Source organism: Polypterus senegalus, chromosome 6 (assembly GCF_016835505.1).
Source record: "Polypterus senegalus isolate Bchr_013 chromosome 6, ASM1683550v1, whole genome shotgun sequence".
NCBI lineage: Eukaryota > Metazoa > Chordata > Cladistia > Polypteriformes > Polypteridae > Polypterus > Polypterus senegalus.
The window spans coordinates 25,675,562-25,698,730 of record NC_053159.1 but is presented as its reverse complement, the minus strand read 5'-3'; the positions used below and the strand labels follow the sequence as shown (position 1 = coordinate 25,698,730).

The 23,169-nt window shown below is 35.6% G+C and overlaps 1 protein-coding gene across 18 annotated transcripts in view; it reads left to right on the top strand.

Moving 5' to 3' along the window:
- kif1b (kinesin family member 1B) overlaps positions 1–23,169 on the top strand; it is a 175,266-nt gene that overhangs the window by 147,980 nt on the left and 4,117 nt on the right. For all 18 annotated transcript variants that reach the window (XM_039755637.1, XM_039755631.1, XM_039755630.1 and 15 more), the window contains 10 exons: positions 4,088–4,202; positions 4,954–5,087; positions 5,704–5,765; positions 10,202–10,347; positions 11,063–11,302; positions 14,083–14,154; positions 16,655–16,776; positions 18,333–18,485; positions 20,329–20,521; positions 20,681–20,799. In XM_039755637.1, the coding sequence (XP_039611571.1) occupies positions 4,088–4,202; positions 4,954–5,087; positions 5,704–5,765; positions 10,202–10,347; positions 11,063–11,302; positions 14,083–14,154; positions 16,655–16,776; positions 18,333–18,485; positions 20,329–20,521; positions 20,681–20,799 (1,356 nt within the window). The remainder of the gene's footprint in view (positions 1–4,087; positions 4,203–4,953; positions 5,088–5,703; positions 5,766–10,201; positions 10,348–11,062; positions 11,303–14,082; positions 14,155–16,654; positions 16,777–18,332; positions 18,486–20,328; positions 20,522–20,680; positions 20,800–23,169) is intronic.

Here is a 23,169-nt window from a genome sequence, read left to right as displayed (position 1 = left end):
TTCACTGGAAATAAGGTGCCTAGCCCAAACTTTGATAAACCACTCCAAACCATTATCCCTTCTCCACCAAACTTTAAAGTAGTCACTGTGCAGCCTCGAGGGGTTGCGTTCTCCTGCCATCTGACAAAGTCATATTTGTCTATCAGACTTCCAGATAGTGAAGTGTAGTTCATCATTTCAGAGAACACGTTTTCATTGCTCTGGAGTCCAATGGAAGTGTGCTTTACACCTCTCTAGCCAATGCTTTGCATTACGCATAGTGACTGGCTTAATTGCAGCTTCTTGGCCATGTGAATCCATCTCATGAAGCTCCTGATGCACAATTCTTGCGCTGATGTTACTTCCAGATGCAGTTTGGAACTGTATTGTGAGTAATGGAACAGAGGATAGGCAGTTTTATTTATATATGTGCGTTTGTGTAGTCACTTTGTGACTGAGCTGTTTTTGATCTCCTAGATGCTTTTACTTCACAGTAGTAGCACTTACAGTTGACCACCGGGGCAGATTGAGCAGAGCAGAAATTTCACATAGTGGCATCCTATAAAAGTGCCAGATTTAAAGTTGCTGAGCTCTTCAGTATGACCCATCCTACTGCTAGTGTTGGTTACACAACAATGTACTTGATTTTATGAACATATTAACAATGGATGTAGCTAAAACACCTAAACTCAATAATTTGGAGGGATGTCTAAATACTTTTGGCCATATAGTGTATATATCCCTTCCAGATTCTTTCTGAATTACAGCATCCCTTGTTCCAGTTCTCCAGTTGCAATCCATCATTTCCTGCTCCCTGCCAGTCTGACAGCTAATTTTAATAATCTCCCCTCCAATTAACCTTGCTGTTTTTGCTCCTCCTCCAGTTTGACAAATTGTAGATCAACTTCAGTTTTGAGACTTATCATTGTGTAAATTGTGTTTAATTCAACTCTGATTTTTGTGTTTTTTGGGTAATCGTTGTCTTTGTCATTAATCTTGCTGATTTGTTTCTGCTTTTTTATTTTTGTCTTTCTTTGCTGCTTTGTGGACGATCCCCATATATCACAGGCTTTGTCTTGATGAGGACGTCCCTAGGTATCTTACATTTTGCTGTGTACATAAAGTGTTTTTTTTTTTAAACTGAAAGCACTTTATTGCACCCTGATCGATTTTACTTTTGTTTGTCTGGTATATACATCTTGTGGTGTTGTCTCTTTTTGAATTGAACTTCTTGTATTTCTTTATGTTTATTTTTGAATTTTTTTAATTATCTCTGCTCAACAGGCCAGTTTTTCCAATTAAACTGTTATGCAGGGGTATACAAATCCCCCAGTTGGTTCAGAGACATCTGTCATGCAGATAAGTTTTATTCTAGACATAAAAAGAGAAGTGCTTCCCCATTTTGCTTCTGGAAGAAGTTTCCAAGATGGCCCTGTACCTGTTTTTGGTTTTACAGCCTGATGTATTCTATCCTTACCTCCACCTAGTAGATCATATAACACTATGGATCACCTATTCAACACATTCAGTGGTATTTAGGCCCGAACTTGTGCCTTCAGGTCCAGCTTGTAAGTCACACATAAGCAGGGAAACTGATCCTGCTGTCGATATGAAAAAAGAAAAACAGATGGAAAGTTTGTGTACACACATGTATACACAGCCCACCTAAACCTGTTGTTAATGTTCAAAATAAAACTTAAGTCCTGAACTGAAAACTCCATTTAATTTTTGGGTTAGTTGAATGCTCGGTATTTCAAGCAAGCCTGGAATTTTTTATTTTAGTATACTCAAGGTAGTAAATATGAAATGAAATTACTAACCAAGATATCCTACAGTTCAAAATAGTGGGTTTATATATAACACAGAGGTTTCATAATCAAGTCCTTCCTCATTTGGTTATACTTGGATTGGAGTTTTAAGATATATATGAGGAATGAACACATGAGCAAAAAGACACAGATGCATCCACACATAAAGTTCATGGATAATTTTGCACATTACAGGCAGTGGCTCTGTTGAGGACAAGATCTCTTTTGAACTGTTTGACTGTCAGAAGATTAAGAGTACAAGTTAGAGAAGAATGTGCCATATCGAGTATTCATTAACACTTACAATAGTGATATAGATTCTCATATATTGAGTAATTAATAAATATAGGGTAAACATTCAGTGAACATCAAAACTAGAATAGATCTCTAGGACTGAACAGGTGCAAAATATTTAAGGCAGCCTGAGAAATCTAAACTGCTGCATACAGATGAAAAGAAGGTTTATTATCAGTATAAGATAGGTGACATGACCTACGGGAAGTAGAATCTGAAAAGAATGTAGGGAATAACCTGACATAATATTTCATTTTTAAGATATATGTAGCTATGAGGATAGTTAAAGGTTATACTACAAAACTTACTGACTCCAACTGAGATGTTACTGTAAATCTCTGCACCACTTTGTAGAAATCATGACTGTACTCTTTGAGCAGTTCTGGTCACCACACTGCAAGAAAGATACAACAGCATTGGAAATTGTGCAGAGAGGATCAGCCAAGTGCTACTGTGGACAGCAGGGTATATTTCAGTTTCATCAGCAAAGTGAACTGTAATTGTTTAGTCTTGAACATGGAAGGTTACATGCGGCCATCTATGTCCACGACTTACAGATCATCAAAATTTGTAGAAGTATGAAACAAACTACAGAGTTACGTAGCTGAAAAACATGACAGCTTTTAACAATTTAGAAAATGTATACATTACACAACAGTGAGGTACGCTCATGGACTTAATTGACTAAGCTGAAGCTGGAACGTTTTTATATACTGAAAGTTCATAACAGTGAGTCATATTCAATGGTAATAGGATATAATTACAGGTATTAGTAGAATGCACAAAATGTATGTTTTTAAATAGCATTTTACAATATCATGTACAGTAGATAAAAATCTAAAATCACATTAGCTGAAATAGCTTTCACATGATTTCGCTTTAGTTAAAATTTGCATTATATGATATATATATATATATATATATATATATATATATATATATATATATATATATATATATATATATATATGGAAAAGAGAAGGTCTGTGATACGGTTTGCATATTTGCAGCTGGAGATCCACAAAGGGAGAAAATGAATCACGTATCATAAAGTAGTTTTTATTCCTGAGCTTTCCTGAGCTCTTTAATGCTAAAAACAAGAAATCGACAGCAGAAACACGAAACGCAGTGTACAGCATTCCATGCAGTTCGTGCTCTCTTTATGATACGTGATTCATTTTCTCCCTTTGTGGATCTCCAGCTGCAAATATATTTTCTTGTGAAGGAATCAGTAGCCAATGAAAACTGCAACTGCAAATACTCTGAGTTTCCCCTTGAATGTACAGAATGTTTTATGTCTCTCCTACTCTGTGCAAAAAAATTCTTTCAATGCAGACCTGCCCTGTGAAACAACTATATCGATCAATCGACTTTTCTCATTTTATTGTCTCTCTTAGTGTTAAAATTGTGCTTTAAAACATTTTAATCTTGATGATGTTTTTGTGACAAGGAACTCCAGTATGCCCTGATTTTCCACTATACAGTAATTGATTCACTGTGAATTGATGAATATTGCAGAGGGGAAAGCTCAATCGCTTGTTTAATGATTAGTTATTTTATTAACAGTTATGAAAATATTGAATGTGTTCAGATTCTATTAAATACCACTTTTAAAGGTAAATATACACAATATTAAATAATAAAACATTGGCATTCTAAACTAGAAATACAGTTGCAAAAGTAAAGTAGTTTCATATGTTAAAATAATATTGAAAACATCTTAGCATAATTTATTTACATTAAACATTATGAAATTACACTCCTTCTCACAGGGCTATCCGAGAAATTGTGAAACTGCTGCAGATAGGGCTTAACTATTATTGGCATTTCTTCAGATGCACTGACCCTAATTACTTTTAAGTAGAAGGAGCCATGCCCATTTGCAGAAGAGCCTTCTTACTGTAATGAGAAATATACAAAGAAGAAGGAATTCATATCAGATTTCTTCATCTTTGTAGTCTTCAAGTCTAATGTGTGTCCCTTTTACTTTTTTTGTTTTTGTAAAGGACTTTTTATCGCTTTGAAGCTGTATGGGACAGTTCCTTGCACAACTCCCTTCTCCTCAATCGTGTGACTCCATATGGGGAAAAAATCTACATGACACTTTCTGCCTACCTAGAGGTGAGTTTGTTAGTGCTGCCTCATTTAAGAAGAAAAAAAATGTGAGAGTCACTTGCCATATTCTCTCAAGTTGTGGTCTGTTATTTGGAGTTGATGCTAAGCTGATGTCATAGAAATTCATTATTAAATCAAAATCTCTGATAAGTGTTTTGTTGTAGGCTCATTTTCATTTGAAAAAAACTTATTTTATTTCCAAGTTTATTTAGTTTTTCTTTCAGTTACTAGTAAGTTAGGACATTGGTTTGATTAGGTACTTATGGCCAACTTCGTTTTGTGTTTTTGTAAAAAAAAAAAAATCCAATAGCAAAGGATTTGTAGGTGTGACCATTTATTTCTTAAATATGCTTAAATTGGGCAGATTATAGTTCAAGATTTATTGGTGATATCTTGTAGCTATAACATTGGAATTTGAAAGAATTTGGTTACTTTTAGCCCTTATCCTAATGAGCTGTTTAAAAGTATTTACTTGGGTACCCTGGTTATATTTTAGGATTTAGATACTCTTCAAAAAATATTTTAAATCCCTCTTACATGCTGGTAAGTTATACATATAAAAGACTAGCATGTCGGAGGCATTTTTTAAAAGTCAACCACATAGGGCTCATGGAAAGGTTTACAAATCAAGTCATTACCATAATCATAAAATGTACTTTTTTTTCTCCATTACGAGATGCCTTACATACGTTGAATATGTTTACATGAATTGTTAATAACAGACACTTCTCAATTTTATTGTGTCTTTGGCAAACAGCTTGACCACTGCATTCAGCCTGCTGTCATTACAAAGGATGTATGCATGGTATTCTATTCCAGAGATGCCAAAATCTCTCCTCCTCGTTCTCTCCGGAACCTGTTTGGCAGTGGCTACTCCAAATCTCCTGACTGGTAAGTGAGCAGGTAACACAGAAGACTTTTGCATGCTGATTTCATTTTTTTTCCCCCAAACAACAAGGAAAACAGATGTATTGACTGTATACTCAAGTGAGTGGCAAAAACTACAAAAAGTTTTTCAAGTTAGTTGTCTTTTGCATTCAAGAAAGAACGTCAAGTGCTCTTTGTTCTGTCCTATGAAGACAGTATCAACATTTTTCAGTAGTACTGTACAAAACTTTTATGAGACCTCGAATAATAATGAAACCACTAATTATCATTCTTTTACAAGCTCCATTTATTGTTCACCTCCATTCAAACCTTCTGGGTATGGCTATTCTTGCCATACACATCAACTGTGCTCTATCATTGCCTTGTATTATTACTATTGAATTAATTATTAATAAATATGCTGTGATTTGCTTTACAAACAACTTACGAAGTGCTTGCTCTAAAAGGTGCTACTTAAACTGAAGATGAACTAAATCAGGGCTATGAAAGTATTTTCTCCAACTAGCATAATTTATACCAGTGGGTACTGTTTAATAGATATAAACATGTATCAATATAAATATATGTAAATATTATTCATTTGGCTTATTATTAAATAAGTATCCTGTGTTTTCTACAGTAACAGAGTCACTGGAATCTATGAACTCAGCCTGTGCAAAATGGCAGACACTGGAAGCCCTGGTAAGCAAGCTCTTACTGGTATTGATTTGATATATTTTGATCATTTTGGACTGGCTCTAAATACTACCATTTCCTTGAATTAGAGTGTTTGGCCTATGTTAAAATACTGGCTAAGGAACAGCTGCTACTCTATTATATTTAGAAACTGTAAGATACTGTTTACACTTCTGTGTTATTGACTGAACGATACTCTTAGCCGCCTGATTAATTATTTGGTTTATAATTTTTTGCTTTATTTAAACATGGATTACAGTATAGACAGTTGACTAATCAAGTTAGATGTCTGAATTCTGTAACTATGAAAAATTCCATGGAAATTCAAAGCTACTAAATAGAAAAGAGCACATATACAGGTACTAGGTATTATCATTCATCATTAGTTTATCATATTTCTCCATAAAACAGTTGCATTAATCTCTCTATTATTAAAAAAATCCTGGAGAGAAACAATAGGGCGACGATACGTGATCTTCACGTTAAGATCACGGAAGACACTTAAAAGACTCGCGAGACTAGAGAGATTGGCCATGGAGCGTCTCGCGTGGACCTTAAATATGAGGCTTTGTGCCAAGAGATTATCCCAGGACCGTCTCGCGATGACGTAAAACATGAGATTCTTGCAAGACTCACCCTACGTACAAATAAATAAGAGCAAGGGCAGCCAGCAACTTGAACACATTCAGTCGTGTTTTGGCTTTGAGCACACACAGATCCAGGGCTCTCAGCGCATATAAAGCATATAAGGACAATACATTATAAATGAAACGTAGACGACTAAGCGAAGAAGAAAGCAGCGTGGAGAAACAAGACTCAAAAGTGTTGGAGAGACAAAAAAGAAAAAGAATAATCCAGATGCAAATTCAGAAAATAAGGAAAGTAATTATCAGCCCGGAACAAGTGGAATTGGAAAAAAAAGCACGTCCAATCAGGATGTTGGTGCTGTACACATGCAGAGCAGGTTAGAGATTATGAAAGTAATGATAAGTAATTATCAGCCTGGAACAAGTGGAATTGAAAAAAAAGCATGTCCAATCCGGACGTTGGCGCTATACACATGCAGAGCAGGTTAGAGATTATGAAAGCAGTGGAATTCGAAAGGCTCAAAAAAATAGTTGGCGCGATACACATGTGGAGAAAGTTAAAGAATATGAAAGTAGGAAAATTAGAAAGTATAAAAAAAAAGAAAGTAAAGGTCGCAGGAGCGCAAACAAACGGAAATTTTTACTCAAAAAACAGAAAATAATCATCACGGACAAGGTGTCATTAAAAAAAAAAAAGGATAAAGCGAGGTCAGAAATAAAAGACAGAGTAGAAAACAAAGTAAAACATCATAAAAAACAAGGGGGTCAAACACATGTAGATCCAGGTTAGAGATAATGAAATCAGTGGAATTGAAAAGACTCAAAAAAACATTGGCGCGAAGCACATGCAGAGCAAGATACAGAATATGAAAGCAGAAAAAAAAACGACAGTGTCAAAAAAAGAAAGTAAAGATCGCATTAGCACAAAGAAAGAGAAATTATTACTCAGAGAAATAATGAAAAAGCTAATAGAGATCAAATATATGGACATATGTGATATGTCAGAAGTATGTAAATATTGTAAGGCTTTGAAGTTTAAGTCATAGAATTTCAAAAACGGAGTCTACCTCACATGCATTTGTTGGTTACTTTGCAAAAAAAATGATTAACTGCTGATGATGAAGATCGTTTTATCTGTGCTGAAATTCCAAACAGAGAAACCTATCCTGAATTATGGTACAAAGTCATTAAACACATGTCTCACTGACCTCATTTAAAAGATTCAGCATATTGGGACTCGAAAGATTCCAAATATTGTTTTTACAGAAGTTCTGAAATAAAAGTGAAACTAACAAAATAGCAACAATTCAAAGAAAAACAAAAAAATTAAAAGTGTGTATCCGGAAAAACAAAAACGAGAGTTGGCGAGCGAAGCAAGCAGGGGGCAAAGCCCCCCAGTCTTTCAAAAATAAAGAAGAAAAAACAAACCGCCTCATATCTGCTTAATTTTGGCACCTCTGCACAACACACAGTTACGACACTATGTACAGTGTAAGTTCTACTAAGTATTGTAGGTTTTATATGTAGTGAATTTGTGGTGCAGCATTTCTTCATTGTTCTACTCTGTTTTCTTCCCTGCAATTGTATTATGTCTATAAATGATCTTAAAATTATACATGATACATTCCGATAATGAACATGAACATGAAACTCCTGTGGACTATTGATGCAGCTAATTTCAAGTCAATTATGTCTCATACTTGTGCTCTTTACCATGTATTTTTGTTGTTGCTTAATTTCAAAAATCTGATTTACACAGTGCAAAAAGAGAAAGATGTTTATCTAGGAGGAAGCTATCTCTACTATTTGATTTTCTGAAATGAGTAAATCCAGTTAGGGCATATTATTATAAATTCAAGGTAGTTAAAGATTGTATGAGCAGCACTTTTTGAATATGTGGGAAACAAAATAAAAACTCAGATTCCAAACTCAAGTCTAAAACATTAGGTGGAAACAATCTAATACCTATACGTTAAATAACACTGAAAGCCCAATAAATGTTTAGTTTTGTTAGAGGTGGTGGTATTTTGCATAGAATACATTAGTCATCCGTGTCTGGTGCATATACTTACAAGTAATTCAGAAATTTTGAGTTGTCGACTACAACATGGAATAAAAATATTTTGAAAATATGACTTAAGACTGAATCCTTATTGCAAATAATAGTTGGTTAATTAATTGCACATCAGTGCTGCCCATATTCTGAATTTTGTTGCATTTGGCATAGCCATCAAACGAAAACACTGGAACACAATTTAGTAATGAAAAGGTAAGCAACATAATCTTATAAAAGGATTGTAGTGAAATGATAGTATATTTAGAGCTACAAATTGTTTACATTTACTTATTTGATTGACGCCTTTATCCGAGGTGACTTATAGGTGTCTATGATACAATTGGTTACATTTCTTTTGTGCTTCCATTTGGAGAACAGGCAGGAGAAGTGACATGCTCAGGGTGACTCAGTGTCAGTAGTGGGATTTGAACCCGCAAATTGTTTGTACCATATACACAAGGATCCTGTCTCTTGAGGCTTGACAATATTCTTTCTATCTACAAAGTTAAGTAAAAATCCATATGTAAAATGTGGGCAGAGAAGGAAAACCATACATGCAGTTCTTTCCTAAGAATGCTCTATAGTATGCTAATGAACCACTGAAGGTTGTGAAACATATTTATGGGTAAAACAATACCAGATTTTTAATTGAGTTTGAACATACCAATGCAGTCAGTCCTACCATTGTTGTCTGTCATTTTCATCCTCGTGCATATTTGTCATTATAATTATTTTACATTATGTTCACATGTATAATACATTGGTTAATTTAGTTTTCTTTTGTCGGTTACAGCTGATGTACAGTTCACCAGTAAAAACCTCAACATTTCTATGATTCAAGTGCATTTAACTCTTTAGCATACAAGTGAAATTTAGAAGAGCTACATATCGGGTGTTTTATATATAGTAGGTTTTATTTATTAATTTTTCATGGATCCATTTTGAGTTATAAACAAGACATTTCTTGTTTATAAAAAAGTATTGCATACTTGAAAAAATCGAGTGCTAGTAGCTTTGTTTTAAGTTACTTTTGTGCGATGATGTTCTTCTTTAATATTTGGAATGTAATTATGAAATTATTAATTACTTTGAACATTATTTATACTTGTGTCTGAGCAGTGATACTGTATTTCAGAACCATAGACAGGACACGATGCATACTCTGAATGCTGTGAGGGTATGTTTGTAGGCAGTCCATCTTTTAATTGAAAGGGTCACAATTTATTTAAAACAGAAATAGGTCAGAGTAAATTCTACACAGAAAGTAAAATTAGAAACTTAAACGCCTTTTTTTTTTTTTTTTTTACTTTTACTATTTACACATTGCATTGCAAAGTAAATAAATCTTCCCCCACAGTTGATTTTAAAATTAAAACATTCACTCCTTTACAGAGAAGCAGTTTGTGGGTGGATGTTCAGAGTTTATTCATTGCTTTAGCTGTAGCTCAGAGCAAAAATGCAGCAAACAAGCATTTTATATTCAAGGAAATACAGTAACTGGTAAGCTGTTAAATAATTCAAAAATTAATTGGTTTATATCATTTACAGTATCTTGATAGGTGTTATATGTTTCATACCACTGCGGAATGTTTTGACAATGAGTAAAGTTTTTTTTAAATCTCAAATTGGAATAATTTACACAGTACATATAGGAAAAAATATAATAATGCTATTTTCTCTCCAAAGTTCGTAATAAAGCTGACATGGCACTTTGGGACTGCCAGTTTGTCTTTGTAACCCTAGCATTATGGTAAGTCACTAAACTAAAAGCAAGCTCAATGTTGTGTACCATCTTGCAGGCATGCAGCGGCGAAGAAGAAAAGTTCTGGATACTTCAGTGGCATATGTCAGGGGGGAAGAGAACTTGGCAGGCTGGCGGCCCCGAGGTGACAGCCTCATCTTGGAACATCAGTGGGAACTTGAGAAGCTGGATCTGCTGCATGAGGTAAGCAGAGCAGGCTTCATTAGAGGACAAGAGAATTATTAATTAGGGCTACAAGAAAACTATTGTCTGTCTATCAGTTATTCAAAAAACAGATAGGCATCTTTCAAAAGATTATTTGGATGACATTCATTTGCTAATATTCAGTAGGAGATAGTAGAAATATTTTATTTTTTTAGTCAATTTTAGTCATGATTTCATCCCAGACGTTAATTACAAAATACACAGAGAGATTGTGCTAAAGGTCATATTCCCACTGATGTCTTTATCCAGTTTACTTGTGTCATAATAGGTAAGCTAAGCTCATACATCTCCAGGGGTCATTAATTATTGTGAAAGACAGAATAATTTTTTGTAGTGTATTGCAAGAATGCATCTACTATACAGTTTTGTTCTAGGGTTGTGTATATAGCCATATATTTGAATAGTTAGGTACAATTGCTAAGATTCATAAACTGGTGATTTATTCTGAGTGAGGATGATTACTGAATATGGAGGTGTTTACACCACACCATGTGTATAATTTGTACTTGCACTTCAATGTTTTGAGTTTGATAAAAAAAATTTTATTATTGCTTGTTGACAGCCGAGCATGTAGGAACAAGAATTGCCATTTATAGCGCTGAAGGTGCCCTTATAGACTAAATATGAAATTGTGGTGCAAGGATGTTTTCAGATTTGTACTATGTCAACTTTTCTGCATTTCAAACTTGGACAGGTTGAAAAGACGCGGCATCTCCTTCTTCTGCGAGAGAAGCTCACCGAGACTGCTCCAAAGTCGCTCAGTGAATCTATTTCTCCAAGTATGAGCAGTGGCACTCTAAGTACTTCTACCAGCATCTCCTCTCAGATCTCAACCACCACATTTGAGAGCGCCATCACCCCTAGTGAAAGCAGCGGTTATGACTCAGCAGATATAGAGAGTCTGGTGGACAGAGAAAAGGAACTTGCTACAAAGGTATGAGACATTGCATCTGAGAAAATTGAAGGTTAAATTCTTGTTCAATGAAGCAATAACAGTGTCCATTCCTACATAAATTAAAGGGATCCATTTTGGGTCCTATTTTGTTCTCTATGTACCTTCACCCTATTGGAGCTATTTTTAGGAAATTTAACATATCTTTCACTGCTATGCTGATAATACACAGATTTATATTCCTGTCTGCAACTCTGCAATAAATCAACTGCACAACTGTCTTTCTGAACTAAGATCCTGGATGGCTAATAATTTTCTTGATCTGAATCAAAATAAAACAGAGGTGCTTATAGTGGGTCCATTAGCTAAAGCACAAATTGGTCTTGGACTTTTCGGCTCTTTCTCTTGTTTTTTGCAAACCTCAAATCCGCAATCTTGGTGTTTTCTTTGACAGTAACCTCTCTTTTGAGAAACAAGTTAATTCTGTAGTCAAGAGTTGCTTTTTCCAGCTTTGTCTTTTAGGTAAGATCAAGCCTTTTTTTTTTTATCTTCTAGTGATCTTGAGAAAGCTACTCACGATTTTATCTTTTCTCACCTTGATTACTGCAACTCATTGTATTCTGGGATTAGCAAATCCCTGATACGCAGGTTACAGTTGGTCCAGAATGCTGCCGCTCGCTTTCTGGTTGGGGCAAGAAAGTTTGACTCTGTTTCTCCAATATTAGCTTCTTTACACTGGCTGCCTGTCAGTTTTCGAATTGATTTTAAAATCTTGTTGCTAGTTTTTAAATCCTTACATGGGTTTGCTCCTGCCTATTTATCCGAATTATATGTTTTACACCAGCCATTTAGAGTGCTTAGATCTTCTGGTCAGTTGTTTCTTGTTGTCCCTCGTACTAAGTGTAAAACTAAGGAGGTAATGGCTTGTGCAGCTGCTGCTCCTCGCCTGTGGATCTCTTTACCTCGTCACTTAAAGGAGTCGTCTACAATTGAACTGTTCAAAACGAGATTAATGACTCATTTCTATTCACTTGCATTCCGTGACCTTCAGTAATACTGATGGTTTCCTCATTGTGATTATGTAACATTACTTCTATTTATTATTTATTTTATTTATGTTTATTTTATTTCTATTAATGTTATTCATGTTAATTGTATGTTTTTCTTTTATTCTATTATTGTAAAGCACTTTGGCCACAGCATTCCTTTGGTGTTTTAAATGTGCTATATAAATAAATTTGACATTGACATTAAATTAAGCAAAACAGAATCAGTTTCTGTGTAAATTGGCCTGGAATTACAGAGAAGATAAAGAGTTAATAAAGAAATATTTCTAAAGAAATGTTTTTTTTTTCAACAAGAAATAAATACCTGAGATGAACAGCTTTCTCATATTTGCCAGGGTCATGTTCTGTTCTCGATTCTACTCCTATACATAGGCTCCAACTCCATGTAACTTCAACCAGAAATGCATGAAGGTAATAGGTAGTGCAAACTGAAGAAACTAATATATTTACTTTACAAACAAAATTTTAAAATACTGTGTAAATAAGGCCAACATAAAACTTATAAAGTTCTTTAAAATGTTATTTAATAAAGTTCATTTCGAAAGGAAGGTGGGACTGTGTATTTAAAAAATGTGAAGACTATAGATTACTTATTTAAAATGCATTTTACAGTACAGCATGTCCAGGGTGTGTGGTTATAAAGTGGTTGTGAGGAAGGCAATACATAAAGTTCCTTAGCCTAAAATAATCAACAGGCTGTTATTTTAGAACAAGAATAGGCAATAACAAATCTGGAGGATGATAATGGCAACTCATTTTCATTACATGCATACTGTTAGAAGCTGTTATCTACTTTAAACTGAACATTTTTTGAGTAATGGGACAAGTTGATGCCTTGAATCTGTGGTGTATGAAAGGAGATGAACTCAGTCAATGTTTAGAATTTAGCAATATATGCATTGCAGCATTTTCATGTTATGGCAGTGTCTTGTTTATAATGAACATTTTCTAAAATTAAATTTCTTTTTAAAAGTAAAGACTAATAAGAATGCCTGGGTTTGTCTAGTGATATACTGATCAATTGCTTTGTTTATGTTCTGCAGAGTTAATGTCTTTTTGAAATAGTTCAGTTTAAAATAGTTTTTATTATGCACACTGAAGATATAGAATACAGTACAGCTCTGTAAAATGCTACATATATTTTACTCTTGTTCACAGTCCTTTATGTAAGCAAAATACACACAACAGGGATACTTGAAATTCTTCGAGAATATGAAAGATGAATGAAAGAGGCACAACTTAAAGATGAGAACTGACCTTTGAATAAGAGACCCCTGCTGTAGTGCTTTTTTATAAATAGACTTTGCTCTATAAATCAGAGAGTTAATCATCAGTACTATTATACAAGAGCCACAGCAAAAGCACTGATAATTTTTTTTATGCTTTACAGTCTGTAGAATATGAAGTCTGTTGTAATTTATTTTAATGCTACTTGATTATGTTGTTTACAGAAATAGACTTTTCTGTGAATTATTGGTCATATACTGATGTTGTGCATAAAAAATGGCAAGTACTGTTCTTGTAGTGGATCATTAAGTACCTCAGTTAGGTACTGAGCAAAAACTCAATTACTGAAATTTAAATGGACACTACAATGTGACTTAATAGGTTTTGCTGTGAATGCTGCATCTTTGTAAAGTCCTTTCTTGTATTGCTACACAGTAGTTTAAATAATTGAACCATTATCTTTTAAAATAGAATGTAAAAAAATACATTTTTACATACTTTTTCATAATAATAATGATTTAATTTCAGTGCCTGCGACTCCTGACTCACACATTCAACAGAGAATACAGCCAAGTTTGCCACAGTATAAGCGACTGCAAGGTGAGAGGATGCAAGTATTTGTTAAATCTATTAATGTTAGAACATGTAGTGATACAAGGAAAAAAAGCTAATTAGAAAAAATAAATATATAAATGAACAAAACATTGCAGTAACATCTTTGTGACCAGATATAGTCATTTTTTTAAAAAGGCCTCAAAACAGCTCACCATGATTGAATTGACAGTGCCCTAGGATGATTGGAGGAAGGAGGCATTTTAGAGGAAACAAGCCAGGTACCAGGGACCTCACAAGCTCACTGCCATCCAGTTGAGTTGAGCTGCAAATGCCTATCTGGCCACTCTGTCTGCAAAGTTTATACACTTGTTTGGCATCAAGGGGCCCTCAGAGAAATCAGCCATCAGATTAGAGACAGAGGGTGCCAAGAGAGCCTCTAGATGGCTGTGGATGAAGAGGGGTGATCTGTGCATGAATGCTGCTTGGACGCGTGTCTGGCCTGATCAACCCCGGCCTGGTCACCTTGGGTAAGGGTGTCTAATATTACAAGACGTGAAACACCCAATCACCCCTGGAAACATTACTGATGATGTGTCCTAGTGCATCCTTGAGGATCAGCTGCACAGTACTTTACCGTATATACTCGAGTATAAGTCGACCCAAATATAAGCCGAGGTACCTAATTTTACCTACAAAAACTGGAAAAACTTATTGACTCGAGTATAAGCCATGGGTGGGAAATGCACCAGATACTGGTAAGTTTCAATAATCAAAATACATACCAATAAAATTACCATACATTAATTGAGGCATCAGCTCATTAATTGAGCACACAGTCCGGAATGACTCTCACAGAGCCTGCAGCAGTCCTTCTACCACCCACAGACCAAACCAGGTACAGTACACTCCAGCTTTCTGTCGGGTTGGCGGAGGCAGCGAGACGTGATTCGAATATAAGCCGAGGGTGACTTTTTCAGCACATTTTGGGTGCTGAAAAACTGGGCTTATATTTGAGCATATATGGCAATTAGATTTTGTTGGTGCCTTAAAAAAAGAAAACCACAGAGGTTAATGATGATTGCAAATCTAAGAAGTATATGATATTTCAATTCATATACTGTATAATCAGTGAAAAGAGGAGCCAAATTAAAGATGTGAGTTTTCAGAAATTTTTTTAAAGTGTTTCTAGGTATCAGCCTGGCATACCTCTAGCAGTAAAGGCCACCTGACATTATTTTGTGACTAACTCTTGTAGTAATAAGCAGACCACTATTAAAATAGGTTACAGCTGCAATTTTAAGGGGAGAGACATATCAAAATGTAATACAGCAAAAATATTTAGAACTTTAATATACTATTAATAGTACTTTAAAATTGATTCAAATGGACATGGGTCACCAGGGGAATGATTCTACAACTGATAAGAGATGCTCTGAATTATAGCTACAGTATAAGTATACTGCATACTTACAGGCAAACTATATTTTTAAAATGTATTCGTCTTGCAAGTTGAGAATATATTCAACAATCCTGCATAGAAAAACATCCACAGGGATTTGCACTAGCATGCCAAAGATGCAGTGAATAATAAAAGTCTTATTTCTTTGCAGTTCTGATGTGCTCAGGATTTTTTTTCAACACCGGAACAGATAGTACATGTGTACCATGATGTGAGGAATTTAGTTCATAAGGAAGAGATCACACTTTGCTTCAAAATAGTATTTCTTTCTGTATTGAAACTGAAAACTATCCTCTGCTTATTAAAGAATATTCAGCTTTCAGGGAAATACTTTTAGCAAAGTATCCCAGGACTTACTGCCACCCAGTATTTTAGGGAATTTCTGAATCCGGTTCTGGTGCCACTGTACCACTGATGCTTATCATCAGCATGTTGACTGAACATGCAAGTAAGAGTTTCACTATAATCTGTACACATGATAATATGACTACTGTTACTAAGTTAAAATGCCAGTACATTTGCATTCTTTTATATAGACTTGCCCCTGTTTCTGTGACTAGCACCTATTGTACATGAACCCAGTTTTATAAAGTAAAACAAGAATGAGCCATTATATTAGATTTCTTTCCTCAACCGGCTGTGTGAGCCTCTGGGCCCAGTGACTGTGTGTACCATCAGTCCTAAATTAGTATCTACTTTCTCAAATAGCTCCAGAGTGGGGTGGGTTTTGGGTGGGGGTGTTTTTTCTTTAAAATTTCAATATGAAAATGTCTTCTTTTTTGTTTCTCTATTTGTTTAATACCAATAAAACTGATTACATAAAAAGGAAGCATTTGACCTCACAGCAGGCAATTGGACAGCATTCTTTAGAGTAATATTAGTGTGTGTACCTTTGCGCAGATGTACCTCTCTTTGTGACTACCTTTCATTTTCATAGTTGCTTCCTTCAGTGCATATCTATAAAAGGAAATATTTTAACAGTTTGATAGATTTCTGCGTTTTCTATAGAGCAGTTTCCTTTTAGCATTCTGCATATAATAATTAACAGCTTATTGCCTTACAATGTGCTGCTATGTTCTCTTCTAGCTCTCGGACATCTCTCCTATGGGCCGGGATCCCTCTGTCTCCAGTTTTAGCAGTGCCACCCTAACTCCTTCATCAACTTGCCCCTCTCTAGCTGATTCCAGATGCAGCTCCATTGACCAAAAGTAAGACATTTTGATTGTCCTTTAAATAACCTAATGTGTTTTAGCTTCAAACATTTTCAGTGTTTGAAGCAGAATTGTTTTCCCTCCAGTGATTATTAAAGTAGTTTCCCACTCTTGAGCTCTGCTATATACTCGACAAGGAGTTCAGTGTTTTCACACTTTTTTTGTTATCATATCTTTCAGCACAAAACTTACTATTTTAGGTCCCCCTAGTTGTAAGTGTGATTATTACAACAGACTATTTAAGATAGTTTTTAAAAAAATAAGTAAAGTACTAAAAAGTAAAGGATTCAGTTGGTTTCAGGAAAATTATTAGAAAAAAAAGAAAGTCATATTTTTACAATAATGTTTTATTTTCCTCTTTATAGTTTCTTTGCAGAGGTTTATTCCTTTTACTTGAAAGAGGGAAGTTGGAAGGAGGAAAATGGAATTCTATAAAATAAATAGTTGAAACTAATGTTGATAAATATTGAAGTATTTTAAATTGACATGTATTTTATATGACTAAACAGTGATCTAATTAAACAAAATTGCCCTTTGCAGCAATTTGTGCATTGGAGTCCACAGAATAATTTGCCGGTGATTCTATTTTTTTGTAGCAGTGTACTGCTGCTGGATTATGGGAATTTCCCCTTGGGATTAATAAAGTATCTATCTATCTATCTATCTATCTATCTATCTATCTATCTATCTATCTATCTGTGCCTTCATTCTGGTATGAGTAATCAATATCCTCGAAACAGATTTCTAGTGTTTAATTCAGTCCTGTTTGGAGGGCACTTTCTGCTAATTCTCTGTCACTCTCTGACTTGGTAGCTGGTTGAATGTATGCGGATATGCAGCAAATGTTGTTATATTCAGCCAATACATGACAGTCTTGTGCTTGTGTGCTCCCAAATACTAATGAATTGAAAGCTTTTGAAGAGTTATCTATAGATGGGATTTATTTATGCATTTCTAAGTAATCACCACAGAATAAGCACAGAAGTGGGCTACTTAATTAGTATTCATACACTAGATTTGTCTTGCTGCTCATTGCTTCTATACACATTTTTCTGTTCTAACAACTATATCTCACTCAAAATCATACAGTAGTCTGAATTTTATTTTTGAGTATGCATGACAAGTTTAGCACTGAGGCTGACAGAAACAGTTCAATATTTCATAAAATTAGGCTTCATCACATATCAGACATTTATGCACATTTTCTGTATAAAAGTCTTATTTTTAATAAAATGCTAAATTTTCTTGTCCATCTCTGGTGAAATTGAAACTGATGTATACCAAACTAATACCAGATGTTTGTGTGTTTCTTTGTGAAATGAAACCTGAAGCCAAATGCTATTAAAAGTTCTCAACAAATGATGTTTTCAAATCAAATCTGGCCATCATAAGGCCAAAAACAGTAGGTTTGGCCATTAATCCATGCTTGTGATATCAACATAAATTAGGTGTTGGCGTCACAAAAATCCAAAAGCAATTATCTTTTGTTTAATGGAATTTCTTTGTCTTGTTCCTTGAAGAATGTTTTTATTTATCTGTTTCTTGATTTTTAGAACACCAGAGGCCAACTCCAGAGCTTCCAGTCCCTCCTGTCCAGATTATGAGAACTTTCCACTGGTACATCCAGTTGAAGCGTCTTACTTGGCAAGAGCTGCTAAAAACGAGTTTCTTAACTTGGTTCCTGATATTGAAGAAATGAGACCAGGGTATGTGACCAGCTTCCAAGGTGTAACACCCTATTTTGTATGTTTATCAATTTGTAGTATTTTGGTAGTGTTGTTTTTTTTTTTTCCGTGACACTTGATATTGTGAGCAGATCTTTGAAGAACACTTTGAAAAGGTAAACTAAAATTGAATTAGAGTTGTTGTCAAAACTATATAAATTGTCAGTGTAAAAAGGCCAGGGCTCCTAATAAATAATTTCAATAAAGGTCTTTCGTATAAAAAAAGTCTAAACAGCCATAGCAAAAGGAAAGTTAATAAAAAGATTTTTTTTTTTAAACAGGCAGGGTCTTCAATATAATATGTAACATAAAGACAATTAATGAACATGATCATGAATTTAAAGGGAGCGTAGTTAAACTGTAGAACCATGCATAGAATTACAAGATGGGTATATAAGGCTAGCCAGATTGCTTCAGAAGGGATAACTTGTAAACAACTGTATATAAAATAGAAATTAAACATTATTAATTATTGGAATGCAAAAAATGTCTAGTATTGCAGTATACTCACATCGGCTAATTTAATCTAAATAAATATTTTCTGTTTGGGGCACTATAATATCTTTTTGGAAGAAAAAGGGGCAGTACTACTAATTCTTTCTTTTTGCTGTTCATAATTAAAAAAAGAAAGTTCAGAATTTATTTTTTAGTAAAAGAGACTATACATTAACTTTTTCTTATTTAAAAAGTACTTGACTGTAAAAAGTCAACATTGATCATATTCTTTACATACAATACTATAAAAATAAACCCTGAATTGACATCACTAGGTTAGCCCTTATTCAGGCAATACTCTTGTTTTTCAAATATTTGCTGATTCCAAAGAGTAGTTACAAAACATTTGCCCCAAAAAAAAACAATACAGGCAGTCCTCGGGTTACGTACGAGGTAGGGACTGTAGGTTTGTACTTACGGTAAGTGGAATTTGTATGTAAGTCGGAACAGGTACATTATTTTAACAAATGATATTGTTGACTGACTGTAACCAAGTGCTCTGCCAGTGGATGATGGAGTTTCACCTCTCTGACCTTTTTATTATTTCTACTTTATTTTCAATGGTTATGGTTTTTCTCTTCTTTACTGTATCACCAGCACTTGCATCAGATTTGTGTTTCAGAGACATTCTTGAAGGGTGAAGGCAAAAGGTTAAGATGAGCTCTTCTGCACAGCACTGTACATGCTATCACAGCAGGAAGGCACCCGTCATCAATACGTCTGATGTACTGACAAGAGACAACTTCCTGCTATGTGCGTAACAGTACAAGCAGGCTTGCTATTGAGAATGAATGGGGGTGGCGAGGGGCGGTTCACCATTTGCCCACCACACAGTCTCCTCCACTGCAGTATGCTGCCTGCAGCGTCCGCCCACCGAGAACGAACACGGTGTGGCCAAAGGTGGGTAGTGAATCGCCCACCACCACCTGAGGCACACTACAATGCTAACCCCCGCTGCCCCGTTCACCCTCAATTGCCTCCATTCAACCACAACCAGGTGACTGCTTGCAACATCACCAGAGAACGAACGGGGCAGCCGTATGATGGGCGGGTAGTGAAACACCCCATCAAGCCTCCATCCTGTATACGAGCGATAGCTGTGGCCCCGGTGACTATGGACCACGAGTCGCCGCTTGCCACCAGGAGCTGCCCGAGTTACTAAAAATATTATATATTTTGTATAAGGCTTCGATTTAGACCTGTTTGTACTAATCTGGAACTATGGAATATAATTAAGGAATCTCAGTAAGCTCTGAAAGAAAGGATTAAAGAGGCAGCAGTAGAGTTAGCAGCACTTGTGGTTGATAATCCTATTTTTGTCTCTGGCCAGATCTGTAGTTTCCAAGAAGGGCTATCTGAACTTTATGGAGCCGCGTTCCAACTCCTGGGTGAAGCATTTTGTAGTGGTCCGTCGGCCCTATGTCTTCATTTACAATAGCGACAAGGATCCAGTAGAAAGGGGTGTACTGAACCTCTCCACAGCCCAGGTTGAGTACAGTGAAGATCAACAAGCGATGCTGAAGGTGAGGATATAGGTGTAGTCTTTTTTAATACATTTAATTTCTTCCTTTCCACAATACGAGCGTTTTGAGATGTATTTATTTAACAGTCATTTTTCAGGTTCAGTTAAGGTCTTGTCCTGTAGTAGTTAATTTAGCTTACTGAATGCTATTTTTCCATAGACTCCCAACACATTTGCAGTATGCACAAAGCACCGTGGGATCCTGCTACAGGCTATCAACGATAAAGACATGAATGACTGGCTTTACGCTTTTAACCCACTGCTTGCTGGCACAATAAGGTAAATAATGTGCAAAGTATCGCACAGGTTTCTTAAAGCATGTTTTAAATGTTAACAGTTTTAATTAGTAAGAGATCTGAAACAGGCATTATTGCAAAAGTGAGATGTATGTTAGATGGTTCCAACCATGCTCGTCTTAACAAAAAAATCATATTCCAGCACTTCGTGCCAGAACACTACTCATGTTCATAAGGCACTCATACATAATTGATATGTTTAGGGACACTCGTTTTAGAACACATGCTATGCAGTTGCATTTCAGGCTTTCAGAATCAGCACTTTTTGAAATGTCACCTATTGGGATTAAAAAAATTCTTCCTAAAAAGTCATTTATCTGTCCACATAGTGGTAGGATGCTATATAAGACCTTTTTGTTTTAGGATCAAGCTTATTTTAAAATCTTTGTGTTGATGTATAGCAAGCCATGTTCATCCTAACTTTATTCATTCATCTAACCTGTATTAGCTATGTTTAGAGAACATACAACCTCTAGTCCAGACTACAAGTAGTAAGGATTGGAGTTCTTCTTGTCAGACTGCCCAAACCTTAGTATCTTCCAGGACAATCTTAGGGATCGATTATTTTAACAGCGTCATCTAGTGGAGAGTGTCTGGAATTGTCATGCTATCTTTTTTTCAATAACACCATGAAGAAAACAACTGTAGTCACTGATGATAAGAGACAACCAAATTAGAAAAGATGGACATTTTGCATTTGACATGTCCTTTTTGAAAATGGAAGTTATCAGTTTACTTTATATGTAGAACAGATATTGGTTGAAACTGAGGACATCCAGATTGTGAACCGCTCCTCCTGCCATCACAATACATAATGAAAGATTAAAAGATAATACCATTTATCCTTCACAAATAAGTAACAGTGGACAACATTTTTTTCAAATTTTTTCTTTTTTGAAAAATGCTTGATGATTATGATAAACAGTTTCAAGCTGAACACATACTGTATAATTTAAGATTGACTTATCACGTTGGAATTTAGACACACTAAATAAACTTATATTGACTTTAGTGTGCTTAATCACCAAAGAATGTTGACATATTGCATTTGTTCAACTGAGCTCAAAAAAGTTTTGCTGCTGGTTTTGGTTTGTATTTCAACATCTGATGCTGCTTGATGAATTGTCCAACAATAGTCATGCTGCATTGATGGATTCTACTTGCCCTGATGTCGCCTTTCCATCATTGCAGTGTCCTGGTGGAACCTTTCCCGTTTGTCACTGACTGCACCAAAATTAGCAGGGAAAGCAGAAGATGAATCTTTAGCAACATTTTCCACTTCATGATTCTGTATGCTTAAAGCTTGTGGTCAATCAGCTCTGACATAGTTGATGCTTTGGAATTGCCAAGAAAATTCTCAAAAACATCCTTGAATGCCTTGCATGCAATTTGCTGTAGTCCCACTAGCAGATTCTCAAACTGCTTGTCACTGATAACGTATTTGGTTTGCAGACCAACAAAAATGCTTTCCTTCATTTTGGTATCAGCTTTTTGTGAAAACGTCCTTCACCTTCCTTGTTCATCACTTTCACAAAATTTTCCATCAAGCCAAGTTTTATGAAGAGTAGGCAAAATTATCTTTATGAGGTGGAAAGGTTGTTTACTTGCCACACTTTTCTGCACTGGAACCAAATGCTTACATAACAGTCAGCTCTTTTAAAAGTAGTAAGACTCTTTAGCATGGCTGTCCCATTTGCAAAAGAGACAGCGGTATTTGGTATGTACAAGCCAGCCGCATTATTAGTAGCTGTGCCACTACTTTCAAATCATCAGAAATGTTCCATGTGTGCTATATATATATATATATATATATATATATATATATATATATATATATAGCCCTGCGGTGGGCTGGCGCCCCGCCCGGGGTTTGTTTCCTGCCTTGTTCCCTTTGTTGGCTGGGATTGGCTCCAGCAGACCCCCGTGACCCTGTAGTTAGGATATATATATATATAAAATATATATACTTAAGATATGAGAGGAAATCACATAAATAGATGATTGAAATAAAACAGTGTGACCAGCAGGCCAGAATCCAAAAGTTAGTCAGTCAGTCATTGTCCAACCCTCTATATCCTAACACAGGGTCACGGGGGTCTGCTGGAGCCAGTCCCAGCCAACATAGGGCGCAAGGCAGGAACAAATCCCTGGCAGGGCGCCAGCCCAATGCAGGGCACACACCCACACACCAAGCACACACTAGGGACAATTTAGGATCACCAATGCACCTAACCTACATATCTTTGGACTGTGGGAGGAAACCAGAGCACCCGGAGGAAACCCACGCAGACACGGGGAGAACATGCAAACTCCACGCAGGGAGGACCTGGGAAGCAAACCGAGGTCTCCTTAC